Source organism: Lissotriton vulgaris, chromosome 2_1 (assembly GCF_964263255.1).
Source record: "Lissotriton vulgaris chromosome 2_1, aLisVul1.2, whole genome shotgun sequence".
Classification (NCBI taxonomy): Eukaryota; Metazoa; Chordata; class Amphibia; order Caudata; family Salamandridae; genus Lissotriton; species Lissotriton vulgaris.
The window spans coordinates 232,656,149-232,677,716 of NC_141687.1; the positions used below are offsets into that span (position 1 = coordinate 232,656,149).

The window sequence follows — 21,568 nt, forward strand, 5'->3', positions numbered from 1 at the left end:
GTCAAAGTGTACTGACTCATTGCTACAGCAAATTACAAAAGTACGAAGCGGCACTGTTGCTTATTGTACTTTTTCGAATGTTTAAACCAATACCCTCATACGCTAAGAATTCTGAGCCTGTCCAGCAGAAAGAACAAAATTACAGTTCCCCATACGGGAAACAGCCTTTACAACGAGGTTTTCACCTCGTTAAGCATTTACAACGTATTTTTTAGTACGGATATTTTTACCGCAAATATGCATTTAAAACGCATGCCAATACAACGCATTTAAGGTAAGTTGAAGCTTTTTTTTCCCCTAATGTTATGTTAATCAGGTTTCACAGGTTGTCACTGATAGACACGCTCCGTATGGGGATGAATGTAGTGCTGAAAACTTAAGAGCCTGAGTTTAATTTCCACTAACTGTGAAACTGTCTTCATCACTAATTGTCAGAACTTTATACGCCCTTTAGGACCACAAAAAGGATGTGAATACAAACAAGAAGGCATCCCTCTAGTATTAAGCCAGGACATTTCAATATCCTAGCCAGATGGGCTTTAAACATTTACTTCAGAATAACATTAACTGAAACACCCATAATTAAGGCAAAGAGACAAAGAATCTCAAATACCACTTTAGTTTTTGTAGTTCAGTGGTTCATATTTATTGCTAGTAGAGCACTTGGCACCAACAAAGTATCATATACAACTGATGCATTAATACAGCAGACCTTTAGGAACAGGAATATAGGATATATGTTTGTCAATACATGATTTGATATATATTTAAATTTAAATAAAAAGACTAATTGATTGTACTTTTCCAGGTTATTTAGTCTGCTCCTACCCAAGAGGGAGGCCAAAGAGAAAACAAGAGACTATTGTTACAAGATCAGTGTGAGATAGAAAGCAATAGCAGTTGCCCTTTAACAAAATGGAAACATCTACTGCTGATATTAGTGGATCAGTGAAATTTAATGAAGATGGTGCTTTTGCTCCAAATCTTAGTCTCTTTAGGGCTCTTCCAGTCAATACGCATCCATCATTATTTTGTTAACTGATTAGATGTGGCAATATCATCCTTTATTTGGGGACCTCAAGAAGTGTAACAGTGTGATGTGATACCTTTGCCTCTGCATAGTGAAGGGAGTATGGGCACTTCCCACTTCCAATTTCATTATTAGGTAGCTTTGGGGAAGGAACTTGTCAAATTTATAAAAGATATCTATGAAATCCATTCCTTTGTGACTGTTTAAATAAATGAAATCTAGCCCATTTTCTAATTTAGTTACTCTAACCCCAAACACCATCCTAACTAGACATGTTAAGTTTAAGGATTTACTTGACTTAGGTCATTCATACTGCAATATCTGCCCAAAACTAAAGTTTTTTTGAGATTGCAAGGATTTATCCATTTATGAAATAATTCAGCACTCCCCGATATGTTTATGATTTCAAATGATAGTCCCTGGGTTAATTACAATCTCGCATTTTTATAACACACATCATTGAAACATGACAGATATTAATCCTGGCCATCGGCATGATCCGGTGTCACAGGAGGCCAGGAAAAGGTCAGACAGGTTAGCTACTGATATTGATAGAGATCTTTTTACAGACTTTCTCTCCTAGTCACATTAGGTTACAGCATTATCCAAATTTGCATCACATCGTCTTACAGCAATGTTCAAATTTTAATAGCATTACTATTGGGTTCTTTCTGTTTCTTAGGTGACATCAGTGTACTCTGTCATTCGCAAACAACTGAACATATCCATAGTTTGTCTCATGCCTGGTTTCAATCCTTTTCTGAGACAGTGTTTAGCAGAATATCATTATTATGGGTATCCATTATGATTATGGCAGTCAAGTAATTATGTTGGTGATCATTGATCTTCAGAATAATTTTTATCTTTCTTGCTATCTTGATAGTTCATCTGCAGATTGCATGCGGATGGCATGATGCTTACCATCCAGATATTAATCAGTGGTGGACATTTTCTATCTTTATGAAAGAATGTACCTAGCTCATTTTGCGTGTTGATTCTATTTTGTGTAGAGGAGAGCATAATAAGGATGCATTTATTAATAATAAGCCACATATCTATAGATGGGCAATGATTGTTGGATAGCAGGTTCTCAGACAACAAAATGTAACTGTGATTTACTCTACCTGATCTCAGAGGGCAACAGGGCAAAAACTGTTGATCTAGTTAGGACGTTGCTAGGATTTGAATGGTATTTTATACATTGTACTTGTCATTTTTCTAGCGCTCACTTATTAAATCAGTATCAAAGATAAAAGACTTCCAAACTCCAACCAAAAATTGTCACAGTCTTCTTAATATTTTCACTGCAGCATTATCGTCTGGGTAAAGGGGAGGAGATGTGGTCTATGGTGGAACTGCTCACTCTGAAACCAGGGAATCAAGGTTCTAAGCGGAGTAGGGTACTAAATTGAATTTGTGCAATTCCGCAAATGACAATCTGCTGTGCCTAAAACATTCAAAAGATAAAGTAATATGCTTGTATATGTGTGAAATGTGTAAAATATGGAGGAAAGAACACTTTTTGTGCACAATCTTATAACATGTCTGAAAACCCATCATCAATATACAAGTAGTTCGTTGCTTCCCTTCTATGAAACAAATATCAATACAGACATTCACCTAAAATCGAACAATGTTCAAATTCCTAAGAAGGATAGTCATTGCATCAAAAAAAGAATAATCAATGTCAAAAATGAATGTAAACAGTTCTGGATTTAACAGAATTTCAATTAAATATTGGTTTAGATATTGTAATAACAGTCCACATTCACTTTTATTGTAAGCAGTGATTTGTATTTTTTGTGGCAACTAAACAAATGCCTTAGGACACATATCAGATACTAATAAGTCAACAGGCGGATAAGGAGCACAGTGAAATGGAAATGTACTAACTTCTTATGAAGGCCAGCCGCTTAGATTTGGGAGTTCGTAACCAGGGAGATAAATATACATGCTGGGAATATTAAACATAGAGGTTTATGTTTTGTACTTTTCTTTCCTTTAGAAATACATACCAGGAAAATATGTGCATGCAGGTATTGCACATCCCTCAAACTATAAAACGCTCCTCAGCAAAACACCATGGTTAGAGTAGAGTAAAGCCAGTATGACGCAACATGAAAATCTAAGTGATCTAGTTGCAATTTATTGTACCTTTGATGAGACAAGCAATGGAGAGAAAAACTGCTTTCAACTGATCAACATATTCATATAAGCATGGCAAAAACAGTTTGGCAGACACCATTAAGTGTAGGCTACATACAGAGAAGCAGTGAGATTCTAAAAAGAAAGCACACATTTCGCCATGTCTTCTAGCATATTTAATCACCACTAGAAAGTAGGCATTTAACCGCATCGCTGCGGCGGCTTTTCCCGCTGTGCGCGGCAAATTCAAAATTACCGCGTTACGTGACGAGCTGGCCTTGTCATCCGCGCAGGACAGGTAAGCGCGATGACGAGCCCAGCTCGTCAATAGCCTCGAAGGGGTTAACATTAAAGATATTAACAAACAGCTGTCAAAAGATTCAATTGGGAAATAGTTTAGGTATAGATATTATTCAACATCAAGACAATTGACCGTGGAAATAAAAAGTGGAAGTAAGCTTATAAGAAGTGAAAGATTAACCAACGATGTATGAATTGCCCACTAAATTGTGAAAGGAACTAGGATGAACACTCACAGTAGTGAGGGACAGGACTGAACTGGAATGGCACAAGGACAACTTTAAAATATATCCAAATGTAATAAAGAGAATGAAAGGGTGCTGACACAAAAATGTTCAAACCTTTCTGATTTGTACTTAGGGCTTCAGTGCAGAAAACCTTCTATCTTCATCAACTGCGCTTAGAACATCTACGATTAGTCAAACATATCACAGCATACCCTAACAGAAGCCAAGCACACAAAACAATGACAGCAAATTGTGGGTGAAAAACATTACTTTTGTCCAGAACTAGAAAATACAAATTAAAAGTACTATATCAGAGATTCCACTGACAACTACTAATTGTTTGTTAATTTGAAAACCATTAGCCCACACTTTGACTATGGGAATCTCCTCCGATCTTAACACTTTGTTCTGCCATATACACTTAAAAAAGTGAAAGAACCCACTGAGGAACGAAAATGTGCATATATATTGGGAGGAAGACCGAGACATACAAGTAGGTATTTTATACTGTGTTATGCGAATATTGTGTTTTACTACTCACTAAACAGTAGAAAAGAAACATTCCTGGTTCATCAAAAGTTTCTGCCATGAAATAGGGCAATTGTGCGGCATGGCCATCAGGTAACTGCTTATTCTCTGCTGCATTTTTTACATCATTAATTAAGACTACTGCATTGCATGTATATTTATGAAGTATGTATCTAACCTGGGAAGCTAAAACTGCGCTACATTACAAACTTTTACAAGAATTATTATTTTGGTGAAAAACATTTTTGTAATTACATTAAAAAGGCCCACTTAAAACCAAAGAAGGGAGAAATATGTTTGGTAATGTGAAAATGGACAACAATCAAGGTAGTTACCTCTTTCTGTAGAAGATTCCATTCAGATTCACTCACTAAACGGTACCCTGCATGGGGCGCAAATGCTGGTTCTGTACTTTGTGTAACACTGGAGAGAAGGGAAGCAGTCTCTTCCTGTTCTGGTGTCATGGCTTTGATTGCCTTTTCCTGATCTTTGGTTAATATGAATCCACTTGGCATTTGAAGAGAAGTGAGGGAGGTGGTATCAAAGTATTCAGACACTGAATCTGCTCCCACCAATGGCCCAAAATCAGACTCATCAAGATTCCCAGCAGATTTTGCTTTGTTGTTGTATCCCAAAGCTTTACACTGAAGAGATCCTGAAGTACCAAGACTATCTGTAGATTGTGCCCTTCGAAGTCCATCTTTAAAACTGTCATCTTTATTACTGGATGAATCCCCAGAGCAAACCAGCAAGTCAGCATCTAGTGAATGGACGGAACCATGTGTGCTATTCATATGCACCTAAAAAGAAAACAAAATGTCTATTATAATATTAGTGCATACATATGGAAAACAACTGACAGCCCAACTGATCCCTAGCACCAGAGATAAATATAAAATAAAATTAATGATGCAATTTGTACTATTCTATGTTAAGGTGTCAGGATGTGAAATCGACTAGCATATTTACATCAATACATTTCCACTTTGCTCTAAACACAAACCAATAGGTTTTGGTTTCCTTTTGGATTATGGTTTATATGGGTACACACTGCTTTCAGAAGGAAAACTGATTAATATTGGTTAAAAGGCATAGCATGAGAATACGTTAGCACTTAGACAATTCCATCTTGAAACAATCTATCAGGAACAGCCTGGCAATGGATGAAGACAATGATTTATATGTGAGGTTAAAGACACTAATCTCAAAACATATCTTTAATCAAACTGGACACTACCAAATCACTTAAAGTAATATCTGAGGCATCTGACTCGCTGTGCTCTGCTCCAGAGAGGCAAAAAACAGCCTGGCAGAACCACTCGCCCAGCAACCAGAGGATTCCCTCAAATACAGAAGGACCACCTAACACAAAATAAAATTTCAAGTGAGGAGAATCATGGCATCAGAGTGAGCAGACGCACTTCACTGCGCTATATGGACATCAGCGTGTCAAAGGCATCCAGAAGCCCCTGAATGAATTATTTAAGCAAATGAGTGCTCCTGCCAAAGGGCCTGGGCAGAAGGAGATGTAGACTACAGTTGAGAGAAGCTAAATATACTGAAAAAGTGAATGGTGATGGATTGACCCTATCCATCTCTGTCATGAAGATGACGGAGACGGCTGAAGTGAAGCCGTGCTAAACATGAAACTAACAAGGTCTATGAACATTTTAGTGAACAGCTCATGTGGATCAACGCTAGCCTTAGGGTTGGGGAAAGCATTGGGATCTGTGTGCCGGGAGAGTTTAGAGACTGCTATGCGAGGAATAGAGGGGGAGGCATGTCACTTTCCCCTGGGATGGTGATCATAGCTGCCTATGCAAACTACAAATTGACATAGGATAGGGGATTACACCTTCTTTTAAAATGTTTCTCATACCTAGCTATGCAATGATACCATCTTGTTCAGCAACACCATATTCCCATATTTGAGGAATCTGCTATCAGTCAGATTGCAATATAAGATCTTGCCCCTGACAGGGAGGTACTTAAAGAGGTTTGAGGCAGAAGAGAACCCTGTGTGGTGCTTACACTCGTCATTACATGGAGACAAGATCTTATGAGCGGAGTTGAAGCAGGAGGAGGGATATATTAAACTGAATGAAGACACATATCATGCCTCTTAGCGTCTGGGATGCCGTCAAGGCAGTAATGAGGTGTGTATCACCTTGATGGAATATCTGCAGAAACTGAGGACTCGAAGTCCAAAAACTGGAGGACGAGCTAAGCAACGACAAGACTAGTACATAGACAGGTCCTCAAGGAAACCAGTGTAAACTCATGGATACCAGTGGATCTAGGGAGATAAATATGCTATGGGTAGTACTGGCACTGCTTTATTTGAAGAAGCATTAAGATGCAGCAGATGGGATGCATTTGGCAAAATATATGTTAAATAAGGTAGATCTCAGGAAGGTGAAGTAATATTGTTGGAGATTGTCAAATTGGGTGCATTTAATAGATGTTATAAAGCATTATACTAGCTGAGGAATATTCTACAACCCTCCTGACCTAATTTAACTCAGAAGCCTTCCTTTCAAGATTATTCTTGGAGCAGAGGGAGAAAGAGGGTACCTAGATTTTCACAAACAAGATTAGGCAATCAAGTAAATCTTTAAAGGAAAATATAACTTAGGACCCAATTAGTTTATTATGTGCTTTCATGAAACTTTAATTGCCCAGCTAACGTTTAAACTCTTGGCAAAATGGGGCATGGCCATCCGTACAAGGGAAGAAGTTCTAATGTTAGTCATCCCAAAAGCTGGTAAGACCTAAAACACTGTTCCTTTTATTGGCTTGCAGCCCTCCCCATGCTAGGTGCTAAACTTAATCATAAACTCCTTGCTACTAGGTTGGAGAGGCTTGTACCTGGTGAAATATATTCTGATCAGACTGGGTTTATTGCTTGAAGACAAGCATAAAATAACATTAGGTAAATAACCACCTGGGTAAAAAGAAAAAAAACTGCAGTTGTGGTTTCACTTAACACAGAGGGGGAAAAACAACTTTTGACTGGGTGACTTGAGCCTTTCTCTCACTTGTTGTGACCGAGATGGGCTCTGGCTCCGATATATTACAATGATTAGATTCATTTATCACTATCATATTGCATAGATTAAAGTCAAAGTGAACATATTTAGGGAAACTTACATTTGCTTACATCCATTTAACTGTGGGGGCATTGCCTCAAGGGGATTTCCTTGTTGACTAAAATGTCACTGTACACCATCTCATCAATTTTAATTTAATATGTAAGACATAAAATGAAAACATAAATGTAATACTATATGGATAATATATTTTAGCATGGGATAAAGTGGGCAAGAGGTAAGGCAGTAAGGATGTAAAGAAGTACGGGGTTAAGAGTAAGCATTTATGGGTTAGTTAAAAGTAAATGTTTAAACATATGGGCAAAAAGTTAAGAGTTAAAGATAAGGGATTAGGATTAAAAGATTATTAGTTAAGTGTAGGATGAAGGATGAGACTAAAGACGTAAGGCATAGAGGGGAAGGTCTAAAGGATAGGGATTAAGGGCAAGTGTCTAGGGGTAAGGGGCTCAGGGTAAAATAAGACCTCTTTCTGGTAGACTATCTAGCCGCAGATTCCTCACCTTTTGAATATTCCCCAGGCATCAGGTTGGATCTGAAACTTTTCAGCAGTATCTCTGTGTTGGTAAATGGCACCAATAAATGGTACTGTGCTGCTCCACACGAATGCTGTTCCGCCCAGGAAATGACGTGCTGAGCCTATGAAGGTGCCACTCCAACACACTGACGTCAGTTTCTTTTGAGGCTGTCTGCGCCCCAGATGCAGAGCCTCCATAGAAAATTGGTTGTCCCCAATGTACAGATTCCTAGACTTATTTATTGATAGAGTACAATCACAGAATGTGGAGGATGGGAGGGTTGGTGAGGAATATGCAGCTAGATGGAGCCGCTACCAAAAAGAGCATTAGCGAACACTAGTAACTTGTTCTTCAGATAGAGACTGCTAACCACAGATTCCTCACTTTTTCAAACCAAAAAGTCCTGCAGGACAGAGTGGCAAAGTCTCCCTTTTGGTGAACCAGATTGTCCAGACAATAGTGGTTTGTGAATGCATGGACACGCCCACATAGCCGCCTTGCAAATGACCAAGTCAGGGACTCTGCATGCCAACACAGTAATAGCAGCTTTGGCCCTGGCAGAATGGAAAGGGGCGACCACTCGGTCCCCCCGAACGTATGGTTGGGTGCCCCGATCCTCCCGGGAAACCATTTTGGGCGGGGGGCGTGTCTCGGCTGGTATGCCCGAAGCGGCGTAGCCGGGGCGCGCCTTTTCCCGCCCAAGAGGGGTTGTCCTAGACACCTACACCGATGACCACGCCCAGATGGCGTCGAGCGGAAAGGGGGGCCCCCAACAAGACAAGGGAAATTATAGTTGGCAATGAGGGTACAGTCCTCTGCGCATGCGCCATTCACACCGTGAGGGCGACAGTTTTGGTAGTAGGGATCTGACACCGGTTAAGACCTTGCCGTTGGCCCTTAATGCTAGGATGTACAATTTTAATTTAGAATGTATGCATTGCAGGATGTTAGACTCGGCTAGGAAACCTTTGTATTAGAGATTTGTTAAGGTTAGCCAAAGAACATGTCTTCATCGAAATGTAATAAATGTAAAATTGTACATGATTAAGAAACTTTTATTTAATGTTTTAATTTTGTTTCATATTTTAATAAATACGGCCGGGAGGGTGACTCCCTCCCGCCTTCCAAAAGTTCAGAACTGCGTCCGACTTCCCATCCTTGGGGATTGTGTTGGGAGGGGGTGACGGGCATCCCGGCCATATGAGCACGCAGTAGTTATGGAGGCATTTTTTTTGCCAATGCGTAGCAGATCATAATGCAGAGCATATCCAGCGGGAGATAGTTCTTTGCTGTACAGTCTTCCCTTTTTCCGCTCCAGATAGCCCCATAATGTGCTGATTGTCCACCCAGTGATCTTTGGTACAATCAATGTAAAACATTAGCACTCTCTTGGGCTCCAAGCAATGGAGTCTATCCTCCTCCTTAGAGGGGTGAGGTGAAGCATAGAATGCCAGCAAGGTGATGTTCTGAAAGAAGTAGATTAGCGTCAGAACTTTAGGAGGTCTCAAGACTACTAAATTATCTAAAACTTTATCCTCCTCATCAGAGTTACTCTCCATGTTTTTCCTTTCTGCAAGAAGCACATCGTATCCTCTATACATCACACGCCTCAAATTCTCAAGCTTTCTCCAAATAAAGGCACATTTTAAAGGAAACTGCATGGTCTTGTCATCATAAGTCATCTTATTTCACCATGTTATCCACATGCACCTATGAAGCCTTACATGTAGCATCATTTCATAGGCAGGAGAATCTTTCGGCGGTATTGTCTCTCCTTCAATAATAGAGATCAAAGACTTTTTCAATGCAGAATACATTTTTGATGGATCGAACTCTTCACAACAATAATAACCAACAAATAACAGTGCGGCTTCAACAGAGATCAACAGGACATAACACAACGTACAGAGAAGACTGACCACTCACAACACATTTATAGTATGACACTATCAACTGCAGCTCAACTCACTTCGGCATAACTCTTTCAGAACCATAAACAAAATGAACAAAGAACCCCAATTAACACTTTTGTGTCTGCTTTAACCTAAATAAAAGATTGGAAAGTCAGTCTCCCTTTTTAAAATAGAATAGTACCGTTACAACGCTATCAATCACACCAAGGCAGGTTCGCGACCAGCGGTAAGCCACCCTTGATTGACATGCCTATTCCTGTTCACCAAATAATAGACAGTGACCGATTTAAATTAGAAAACATTCGTAATTAGGTTAGTATTTCAGAATCTGAAAAGTGCCCTATTACGGTGCCAATGTAACTCCTCACAATACACACATCACTCTGCAAAAAATTCCAACACTAAGGAATATATGCAGAGGCCTTGGATTTCAAAAAATCGGTTCACCAAAACCACAAAACTTTCAATCACAATAGTTCAAGGTTTCTGATACCTTCAATCCCTAAAAGTCTGACTTACTTGCAACAATGTAAAAAAAACTCTGACAATCATCAAAACCACAACACTCACAAAATCACAATAATTAAGAATCCTATTAACCTACAAATTAAAAACGTCATGACCAAAAAGCTTGTGCATGCAACATAATTCATGACAGCAGCCACAAACTACCACAACGCACTTGGTCAATAGCACAATACATTTACCTTACTAATGCTTGAGGAACACAGGAGCGTTCCTAATAATCCAAATTGTCCAGACTATAGGTGCCAAGAGTATAAATAGATACAAGAAAAGGGGAAATATTATCTTTAGATCTTATCTCTTTTCCATTGTATTACTCACATTCACCACCAACACTGATGATGCTATCAAAGGTAAAGAGCCTACACACGATCGGGGGCAGAACCTCTAGAATAAAGGAGGTATTGCGCCACTAGCAAGATTGAGATTGTCAACAAATCAAATAGCATACTCAAGAAATAAGCCTTCTTGAGTCAGATGCGAATTAGAAGTCATGTAGGTTATTTAAAAGCTTGGAATCACTGGAAAAATCAACAAGCATTGGCAAAGCCAACAGGTCTCGGCAATGCCCGAGCTATTGGGCTTGTTAAGGTGAATATCTTTTAGTCATGTTGTCTAGCAGCACATCTGCTGTTCAGCATGGTTGAAAGTCCAGAATCACACGATATGGAGTTGACGCTGAGTCTCTTTACACTCCACATGTTGAGTTTATTATCCCGCCGCTCCTAACAAAAAAAATAGCTATGACGTGGCCAGCGTTGGCCATATCATTGCACTTTTTTCATTAGCTTTCAGCAATGCTTAGCAGCATATATGCTGCTAGACAACATGGCTAAAAGACATTCACATTGACAAGGCCAATAGATCAAGCATTGTCGAGATCTATTGGTTTTGTCAATGCTTGTTTAGTGTTGAGGGGGTCTTGCTGAACAAATGTAGAAGGGATCGCGAGAAACAGATGGCAAGATGGAGGACGGAACAAGCACTAAAATACCTTTGGATTGTACAAAAAAAAATAAAAAATAAGAGCAGCAGTGATGAGGTAGGTAGTGGGGGGACGGGTCGAGCAGGAGGGGATGGCGACATGGGCAAGCAACAAAGGGAGAGGGCGGGAGAAAGCAACAATGAAGGGGTAAAAAACACCTTAATTGAAGCAGGATCAGTGACAAAAATGTATGTGTCATTGTGAAATGTAACTGGTGAGCACTTAAAGTGTTCCAATACCAACGGCTCCTGTTCACACTATGGCAAGACAAAGAACTGAGTGATCGCTCAAATACTCTTGGATTGGGCAAAAAATAAAAATAAACAAGTGCTGTTTATATTTTTACTTTTTAAAAACTACATTTGTGTACTTGCACGTAGGTGCATTTTAGTGGTATGTGTGTATAAGGTAGACAGCCTGAAAATAGAAGTACTCCTATGCAGTGCTTGCAAACAAAGAATAAAATGGCTCCGCAAACCAGAAACAGTGTAAGGACACATGTAATTGGTCCAGATGCTATGGGATGGACAAACATAAGACAAGGGCATGATGCCCGCATGCTATGACAATGGCATGAAAGAAAATGAGTGACGTTGAAATTTACTAATGGTTGGAGATGGGAGGCCTGTACGTCCACAGATAGAACACAACACATCTCGACAAAATAGCACACAAGGTCAAGCCGAGATCTTAAAACTATAGATGTCGCACAGGCGAAACCCACTGGCTTTGCCAATGCTTGTTGTGTTTAAAAACTGGGAGATTAAGTTATTTATCCGTAAAAGGTGGAACTGAGGTAGAGGCTAGGGGGATGATATGGCATCCTTTCAAGAGAGGATGTGACTAAAGGGCCAGAGCTGTTGACTATGGTACAGGGAAACTGGGTTTGAGTTTAGGCATTGTCTGAACATCCTTGATTTTGGGCAAATCATTTAATCTCGTTGTGCCTACCAAAATGAATGTGTCCTTATGTAAAGTAACTGGTGCTAATGTAAAGCGCTTCAATACCTACGGGTAGTGTTGGAGCTATATAAAACTGCACAAAAAAAGTTAACTGCTGCTTATATAAAGTGCTCCAATAGCTTTGGGTGGTGCGGGTGCTACATAAAATTGCACAAACAAAGCAAATGTGAAAAGCAGAGTCGGTGCACGTGGGGATCTGGGTGTAGAGGGGGATCTGTGCAACGGGAGTTCAGCGTGGGCAAACTGTGACGGGAGGGAGGGAGGTGGAGAGGCAACTAACAGCCAATGCGGGCTGCCAAGGGGAGATTGAGTTATTTGCCTCCGTTTACGTTCTCTTCCTGAAAAGTAGCTGGTGTTAATATGAAGCGCTTTAATAACTTTGGGTGGTGCTGTAGTTATATAAAACTGCACACAAAAAATGTCAAAAGCAAATTTTGGGCAGGAGGGGCTCTGGTCAATTGTGTTCGGCAGGGCAAGCAGTGAAGGATGGGAGGTGGACGGGAAAGCAAAGGCAAATGGGGGTCGTCAAGGGGAGATTAAGTGATTTGGCAATAATAACAAAATGTGGAACTAAGGCCAAGGCTAGGGACACAACGTGGCATAAGGGCACCATATGCCAACTATGGAGGTGGGAAACCAGGGTCCAGTTTCAGCATCAGCTTAACTTCCTTAAGATTATGGGCAAATCACTTAATCGCCCTGTGTCTACAAAAATGAATGTGTCCTTGTGTAAAGTAACTGGTGCTAATGTAAAGCGCTCCACTACCTTCGGGTGGTGGTGGCGCTATATAAAACAGCACAAAAAAACTCAAAGTGTTAGGCTGGTTTACAGTAGTGAATATGAGGAAATACATTCCATCGACAACCACATTAAAAGGACTACTTTTTCCAAGGACACTAAGGGCAGGCAGACCTTGATGACCTCAATACTCAGCCTTGCTCCTTTGAAGTGAATTCAAGTAAAGTGACAATGGCGCACGTTAACACTTCACCAGTTAATGCGGAATAAGTAAGAAAGTACTCAATGGGAGAAATTTGAGGAAAATAGAGTCCCACCCTATGAAATAATAAGCAACAAGGAGAGACACGAACAGTTCAATCATTTCGCACACGAGAAACGTGGCTATGCAATTAAAGCAGAAGACAAAGGTACTTTAGAAGCTTCCACATGCCCAGTGATAACGCATACATGATTCACTTGAGGTCTGATTTTCCTGCTGTAAACACCATTTCTGAACAACCACATATGGTGTAAACAAGCACACACACCTAGCACCCACACGTGTAGAAAGTAAACAGAGACTACACGTGTGCCAAGTAATAGCAGCCATGCACACATGCTCCAATCAGAACATCAGCTATACACTAATAAGACATTAAAAGACAGAACACCACCACTCACTAGAAGGAAACAGACTACCATTTTGGGTTTAAAGCAGTGACTGGTCAAGGAGGGAATGATCTGTGGACAGGGCAAGCATAGGGAGGTGCGAGGGAGCAAGCAGTGATAGAATGGAGGAGGTGGGGGAAATGAAAAGCAGCAAGTAATGAAAAAGCAGTGACGGGGAAGGTAGAAGGGAAGATCTGTGGATGGGACAAGCACCAACAGGTGTGAGCGAGCAAGCAGCAACAGAAGGGAGGAGAGTGGGTGTATTTAATAGCAGTAATGATGGGAAGAGCAGTGATGGGGAGGAGGTGATCTGTGGATGGGGCATAAGGGAGGAGACTGAAAGTACTGTAGAGTGCTCAAATAGAAAGAAAATAGTAGATCCTAAAATGGTCATACAAATGGGAGCAGTGGATGTTTACAAGTACTTGGTCCATGCTCTGGGGGAAGGGCTAAACACAAGAAGAGGCATGACCATGCATGCCAGGTACAAGTGGTGAAAAAAAAATATGGAACAGACATGGAGTGAGCAAATGGGAAGCCTGTGGGTGGGCTTTAACCCACAGAATAAACAAATGTCTCTCAGAGACAGCGCATGCTCTGACTAGCCGAGACTAAAATATAGTTAGCTATTCAATGGTTTACAGGAAAAGAGCATAAAGCTCTAGGGTAATAAATGTAGCATGAGGTTGACTTAAGGTTTCTCTTAATAACACAAATCTGCTCAATAATAGACAGGCAACGCAAGTCTACTAAGCAAGTCCAAGTCTGGCAATTCTCCAGAGTAAGCCCTCTTTTATAGCAACATACACAGCAAAGATCATACAACAAGAGGTGAGCAAAATGTTACATAGACTCAGGAAATGGAAATACTGAATACAATGAAACACCATCTCCTAAATGAACAACAATTATCCCCTTTTGCCCTAATGTCATTGGATGGTGTAGTACAAATCTTGTTACTCATAAAACAATGACAGACTTATGAAATAAATAGGTTCACTGAGCTTTAGGCAGGAAGAACCTTAAACAGTTACATTTGGGATGAAAGGCTTCCTCCACAGCTTACCAAGAACATCGTGTCATCACAAAGCATTTAATTTGTGTCCATTTTGTTGCATTTGGAGAGAAAAGCTATGAAAACATAGTCACATTAAGGATTTCAAAATGGAGTTGCAGCCTAGTTCAGGCCTAGTGTTGCCGGCTTACAAAAACACAGTTCATAGAGTGTACTACAAGTAAATATTTTAATTAACCCCTTCCATGCTCATGATGGAACGGTTCAGTCATGAGCGTCGGTTGGCCTGTGCTCATGACGGAACCGTTCCGTCATGGTTCCTTAAGCCCAATGGAACGTTCAGCACAGCGCAGGAATTTGTGCCGCGCTGAAGCGGTTAATTAGGAATATCTCTCTCAAACCCAACATGGGCAGAGGAGCTAAAAGATGGCAGGGTGTAAGCTCCTACATCGGTAAAGGGCAGCTGGTGTAATTGGTACATGCCACAAGCAGGGGAGACAGGCGTAGAAAAATTGGGCTGAGTCATGAAGTGTCTGCATAAAGTACAGTTACCATGGGGAAAATGAAGGAACACCAAATACCTCCACTGGCACAGTTCACACCATTGTCTTGAGTCCCAGGATAGCAGCAGCCCAACTAGGTTTACCAAGTTAGAGTGCTCTGCAAACAAGGCCCTGAAGCACTGCTACTCAGAGTCAGTCAACAAGTCTGGTGCAGTTCCGTTCGCCCTTCCTCACTAGCACCCACCTTACGGTCCAGCAGCAGGACTCACAGATCTGAGCAACCCAAAGCGAAGACCCGAGCACTAGCACCTACTGATCCTCCCATAGCTGAGGCATTGACAAAGAGGCTGCCGCTGAAGCCTGATAAAAGCAACAATGAGGGAAAACCGAAGAAGGTAAAAGAAAAGAAAAACAGCTTGAAAAGAAAGGCATTGCATTGCCCCAAGCAGAGCCTCACTGTAGATAGGTGTCCTGTGCGTGGGTGTGCACAAGCATGGGCATCCATCACATGCGCAGATGCCCATCCTAAAATGAGCAAAAACTAATTTTAAAATTGTACACCAGCCAACAGTGCCCAAACGTTAATAAATAAAACAGGAAATAGATAAATAGATAACTGAGGGGGAGCATCAAAGATACAAGGTTGCAGGGAGTGGTTTGTGAGATGGGGCAACAGTGAAAGAGGGAAAGAGTACTGGGGGGTGGTGAGGAGAAAATCCATATACTATCCTTGAGTGCTTTCAGAAAAATGAAAAAGTGGTTCCCTGAATGCAAGCAACCTTAACACTGGAAGGATACTAGTCAATCAATCAGAACCCTGTGAGACCAAAATGGTACTGGGAGGGACAAACACAAACATGGAGGAAAGCTATTGAATCAAGAGCAGAGAAGTGAGATATATAACAAAGCAATTGAATCTTGTGCATGGGGCTGACCTAAATAACTGTGTATTTTGTGTATTGGATAATGGTTATGGTCATTGTAAGCAATCGGTCTTGACAACAAACGGCTAAAGCGGTCTGTAGCGGGGACGTGAAAACCATGCAAACCCCTGATCAAAATGAAAACTGTGAATCCATAAATACACCTGCAATGTATACTGTAGCCTTTGAAGAGTGGTGTGAACATTATCTATCACAGAAACAACAGGAACAGAATATTAAATTTAAAAAATAGGAAAGGCAGGGACAGACCAGCAGAAAAACATGAAAGAAAAATCTAGAATTGTGATAGGCAGATTAATTGGCAGAGGACATTTTTGTGGTCAGAAATTCTCAACTGTAACACAGCATTATGCAAGTTTGGGTGCTGTGTTGACGATAATTAGAGCTGTAAGCCTGACCCAAGCCAGAAACAAAAAACAAAAGAAGAAAATAGTAAATGCTCAGTGCTAGTCCTGCTGCAGCAACAATCAAAAACTCAAAGTACCTCTTCATTTGAAAAATTAAGAAGGGATTGTTCTTGGTTTAAAGCCCCATCATCCATAATTTTCACTTCAGATTCATGAGGTTTATGTTCTTTTCTTTTCCTTCGTCTCTGCCATTCATCTTCTTCCTAACAAAACAGTAAGTAATCGATCAAACAATTAAATAGATTCCATGCAAGCCTCATCCTTCTGTAATGTTGTTGGTTCCTCATTTTGCTTACTCCATCTATTTTAATGAAGCCCAACTTACTGGAACAAAAGACATCTATTCAAACAGTTTTTCAACTGGATTGTAGGATTTCTACACAATAAAAAAACACTGAAACAAAGGCATTTATTTGGTAAATAAATAACAGATTTTTTAAATTAAAAAACGTTTTTGAAATTTACCTTTATTACATGAATACAATAGGACTGCCAGTAGCAGAGCCTCATATTCACAACAGGTGGCGAAAAATTTGCAGCGGTCATTAGCACCATTTTACCTTTACTAACCATAGTGTATGGTCGAGTAAGCTTCGAGACTGTACAGTTTATGGGCCTTCTGAGACCTCCGGATTCTCTTTGTTCTCTTTCTGCTCTTATCCCTCCTGCTTCTTCTTCCGCATATTCTGTATTTCTAGGGAGTCTCCCAACCCATTGTAGTTTACCATTTCCCCAAATCGAACATAATTTGCACAAAATGCCTCTAGCTTCATGCCATTCTTTCTGCTCCCATATATAAATCAATTTCCTCCTGGAATTACCTTTCCTTTGGGTGGGGTGTGTGTGGTTTGTCGGGAACCATACTTTTCTCCTTTTCTTGTTTAACAACCATCAATACCAACATTCAAAAAGTCAGCTTAGTTTGTTGGCAGGTTGAACTCATTGGGTATTCCCAGAATAACAAATTGGGGGGTCATTGGGATGCCAGTCCAGGATTCAACCCAGTTTTCGTACTATATTTGTCCAGCGTATCAGAATCCTGTTACACCCCCAGAATGTGTACAAGAACATGCGATCTTTGGTCTTACATTTCAAGCAGGTTGGGGTGAAGGCTCATCCCATTTTAAAGAGACTACTCCTATTGTAATACACACTATGCAGAAATTCAATTGTACCAGCTGTAATCTGGTCTTTATTGCGACCTTTTTGGGGTCTATTATTGCCACTTACCAATCAATACCCTATAGTTCTTCTCAACATATTGTCCGAAGATGTACTAGTTTGTCCAGCAAGAGTATGAAAGAAATTAGCCCCTCTGCTTAACTCATCCATTAGCACTCTACATTCAAAGGGGCCATACTCTGGAATCTCTGCTCATCTACATTCAAAGGGGCCATACTCTGGAATCTCTGCTCATATCAGGCATTTTGTTGGTAGTGCATGCCTAATTAAATAATTGGCTGTGAGCTAAGTCAAATTTCTGTTGTGCATTCAAGAGGAGTCCAATTGCGTCCTCTTATAGGAGATCCCCTACCCTTAATATTCCATAATTAATGCATACCTTAAATCCCTTCAATATTGTGACTTCCTACATCATTTTACGATCCCACAGAGAAGTTTCTTCTGTTATTTTGTATGTCCAATTAAGGCATCTCATGAATTTTTCTCAAATCATTAGTGACATGCTTGTGGTTGGGAGACGACGTGTTTTCCTTTTGCAGCCATACAAGTAATGAAGAAATGTGGGCTTGACCAGCATTGTTCTTTCCAGTCTGAATGCTGGATCATCTCTTGGGCGTATAGCCAGGCATTGATATTGATAAGTTGTATTGCCCAATAATATGGCCTGATATCAGGAAGTGCAATATCACCAATATAGAGGCTTCTAACTAGGGCATTCAATGTTATTGTTTGATTACCTCCATTCCACAGGCAGTGCTTAATTTGAGCTGACCCACTGGCACTCATTTGTGAGTACCGGCACTTATTTCTCCTCAACAGACTTTACTACAGAGCAGGAGGGAGAAATATAAAAAGGGGTAAAGATGGAGGAACATAAAGACAGAAGAACAGGTACGAAGGGAGAAAGCAGAAATTAAAACATTACATGCAAGAGTGAAATAAGGCAAAAAGTGTTTGGAGGTGGATTAAAGTGGCATCAAGTGAAATTAAGGCTATGCAGCCTTGGTACTTGCAATCTTGACCAAAGATAATACCTTTGCTGGTTTCTGAGAAAAAATAAATAAACTATGGACACCAGCACTAATTATTTTACAAATTAAGCACTCCAGACAGCACACTACTTAGCTCAATATCTACTCTGTCAAATGTTGCCTCTAGTATTGGGTAGGGTGTGTTATATACACGAGTTTCGGGAGAGTATGAATTTGAAAGATTGCTGTGCCACTCATTACCGTAAGAGGAATGGTTCTCCAGTGCGTTACATCTGTCTCTGCTAGGATATTCTCTATGTTCTTTAACAAAAACTGTTCAAAGTTTTGCATTACAAAAATTCCTAGACACAAAACCTTCTGTGAAGACCTCTAACCATGGAGGCAGTTGCCGACCAAGACTCCATTCAGCAGTCTTGTTTTTTTTTTTGATAATCAACTTTATTGAGTATATAAAATAGCGAAGAGAATTCATTGGTTGAAGCTCATTAATCAAAATAGACATCGGATGTTATGTTAAAATGTTAAAATGGGACTTTTATAGCGCAACGGCTACTCCAAAGGAGTGTCCCGGCGCTTTGAGCTCCAGACCATGGAAAAGAGCAAGAAACATAACAATAACAGAAAAAGGGGCACACGGAGGGGAAAATTATCCAGCAAACAACCAGGTTTTCAAGTCTTTCCTGAAGACAAGCAGATTAGAGGTGTTTCGCAGGGACAACGGTAGCGAGTTCCATAGCTGAGGAGCAAGGAAGCTAAAAGACCGGCCGCCTAGCCGAGCCTTTTTAATGCGTGGTACCCGAGCCAAGGCCAAGGTTTCTGACCTGAGGGATCGTGCAGGTCGATAGAAATCCAGCCTCCTCTGAAGATACTTGGCACCAGTGCCATGTAAGGCCTTATGGGCAAGAGTCATGGTCTTAAACAGTATCCTCTTCCGCACCGGAAGCCAGTGGAGGGATACAAGAAGATTAGAGGCGCTAGTGCAACGATGAAGGCCAAAAATGGCACGCGCAGCAGCGTTCTGGGTGATCTGCAGACGTTGGAGGAGATATTCAGGCAGGCCCAGATATAGAACATTGGCATAGTCCAATCTGGACCCTATAAGGGCCTGAACAGTGATCCTCCGATGTTGCTCCGAAAGAAGGGGAAAAAACTTGCGCAGCATTCTGAGTATCCCAAAACAAGTTCCCGTAAGAGTAGAAACCTGGGATTTGAGCGAAAGCTCGTTGTCGATTTTAACTCCCAGGTTCTTAGCCCACTTAGATGACTGTGTGGGAGGGAACATGTCGGCAGGCCACCATCTGAATCAGTTAAACATATATACAGGGTCAATCCATTCCAGTCCAGCATCTCAACCTGCATTGCAGGGACGGCGGAGCATGAGGCATTTGATACAACAAGGACTATGACGAGATCATATTAATTTTATGGAACAATTCTGGGGAGCCCAGGGATTCAAACATGACCTCCTCCTGGGCGCCGCACCAGTCCACCCCCCTCCTCCACCCCTTCACAGTAGGAGCAGCGGCACGCGACCAGTACGTCGCCATGTCCCTTTTGGCCACAGTCACCGCTGTCCCTAGTAGGCGATTATCCATCCTGGAACCTGGAGGTTCGCAAGCGGGCACTGAAGAGTCGCTCAGGGGCGAGGTAGACCGTGTGTAGGTAGTATATCTACACCAGGTGTAGCTTGGAGGATATGGTTAGGGTTCTAGGGGCCATAAGGGCATCTCTCCAGTCTGCCTCTTCTAGGGGGCCAACCCACACCTCCCACCAGGCGCCCACCCCATTCAAGGATGCGGGGCCATTATTCACTAGGGAGCGGTAGATACGGGACACTCCTCTTTTGCCCAGGTTCCCCATCATCACCTGGGCCTCTAGTGGACTGAACTCTGGGAAGGAAGTCGGTGAGGGGAGATGTGCAACGATGGCATGTTATAGCTGCAGATAACGGAAGTGTTGGGTGTGGGGAAGGGCAAGGCGCTGTTGTAGGTCTGCAAAGGCACGGATATGGTCCCCCACCTAGACGTCTCCAAGGACCGAGATGCCAATTAAATCCCAGCGGTGAAATCCGTTCATGGACAAACCCTCCCGGAGCCAGGTGCCATGCCAGAGCGGCGTCTGACGAGTGAGTTTACGGTCCCACCCCACGTGGCGCAGGGCAGCGCGCCAGGCCAAGAGGACCGTTCTAGTGATTGGCGCTATGGTCTGTGGCACTGGGCATCTGTACAGGAACGCCTGGATCTGCGGAAAGACCGTAGTTTCCAGCTCCACACGGTATGCTGTGTCGGACCAGCCGCCCGCATACCAGTCGTGGATGACAATCAATTTGTTGGCAAGGTAGTAGAGGTAAAGGTGGGTGCGCCAGGGACATCCGTGGCCGTCCGCCACTCCAGAGGAATCAGGACAGGGTCCCGTCAAGTTCGCGAAACCAATCGCGGGAGAGGGGGATGGAGATGTTTTGTAAGATGTAGAGGAAGCGGGGGAGGACCATCATTTTGAAAAGGGAGCTTCTTCCTAGGGGATTGAGGGGAAGGGATTGCCATTTCTTGAGATCCGCTTTCGTCCGGGCCACCAGGGGCGCGATGTTCAATGCCCACTCAAGGTCCGGCAGGAGGGCCACCCACATCCCTAGGTATTTAACCGAGTGGTGTCTGAGAGGAATAGACGACTGCCAGTCAAAGCACTCCCTGGAGGGATGCAGCAGGACCAGTGTGGATTTGGCCGCGTTGAGCCGGAGCCCGCATCAGCGGTGCTGTTTATGATAGATTTTCCCCAATTCATTTTAAAGCTTGAGTATGTGCTATTTTCCATGAATAATTGGAATATCTTATGGATCGTGTTTGCAGGCTGTGTTACACATGGTAGGATATCATCCACTCAGAGTGATTTTTTCC

At 41.7% G+C, this 21,568-nt stretch overlaps 1 protein-coding gene across 1 annotated transcript in view; it reads right to left on the minus strand.

Annotated features, from left to right (window-relative positions):
• RABEP1 (rabaptin, RAB GTPase binding effector protein 1) overlaps positions 1–21,568 on the minus strand; it is an 899,286-nt gene that overhangs the window by 545,730 nt on the left and 331,988 nt on the right. The window contains exons 8-9 of the mRNA XM_086954813.1: positions 16,578–16,703; positions 4,566–5,030 (exon numbers count right to left, since the gene is read on the minus strand). Of these exons, the coding sequence (XP_086810939.1) occupies positions 4,566–5,030; positions 16,578–16,703 (591 nt within the window). The remainder of the gene's footprint in view (positions 1–4,565; positions 5,031–16,577; positions 16,704–21,568) is intronic.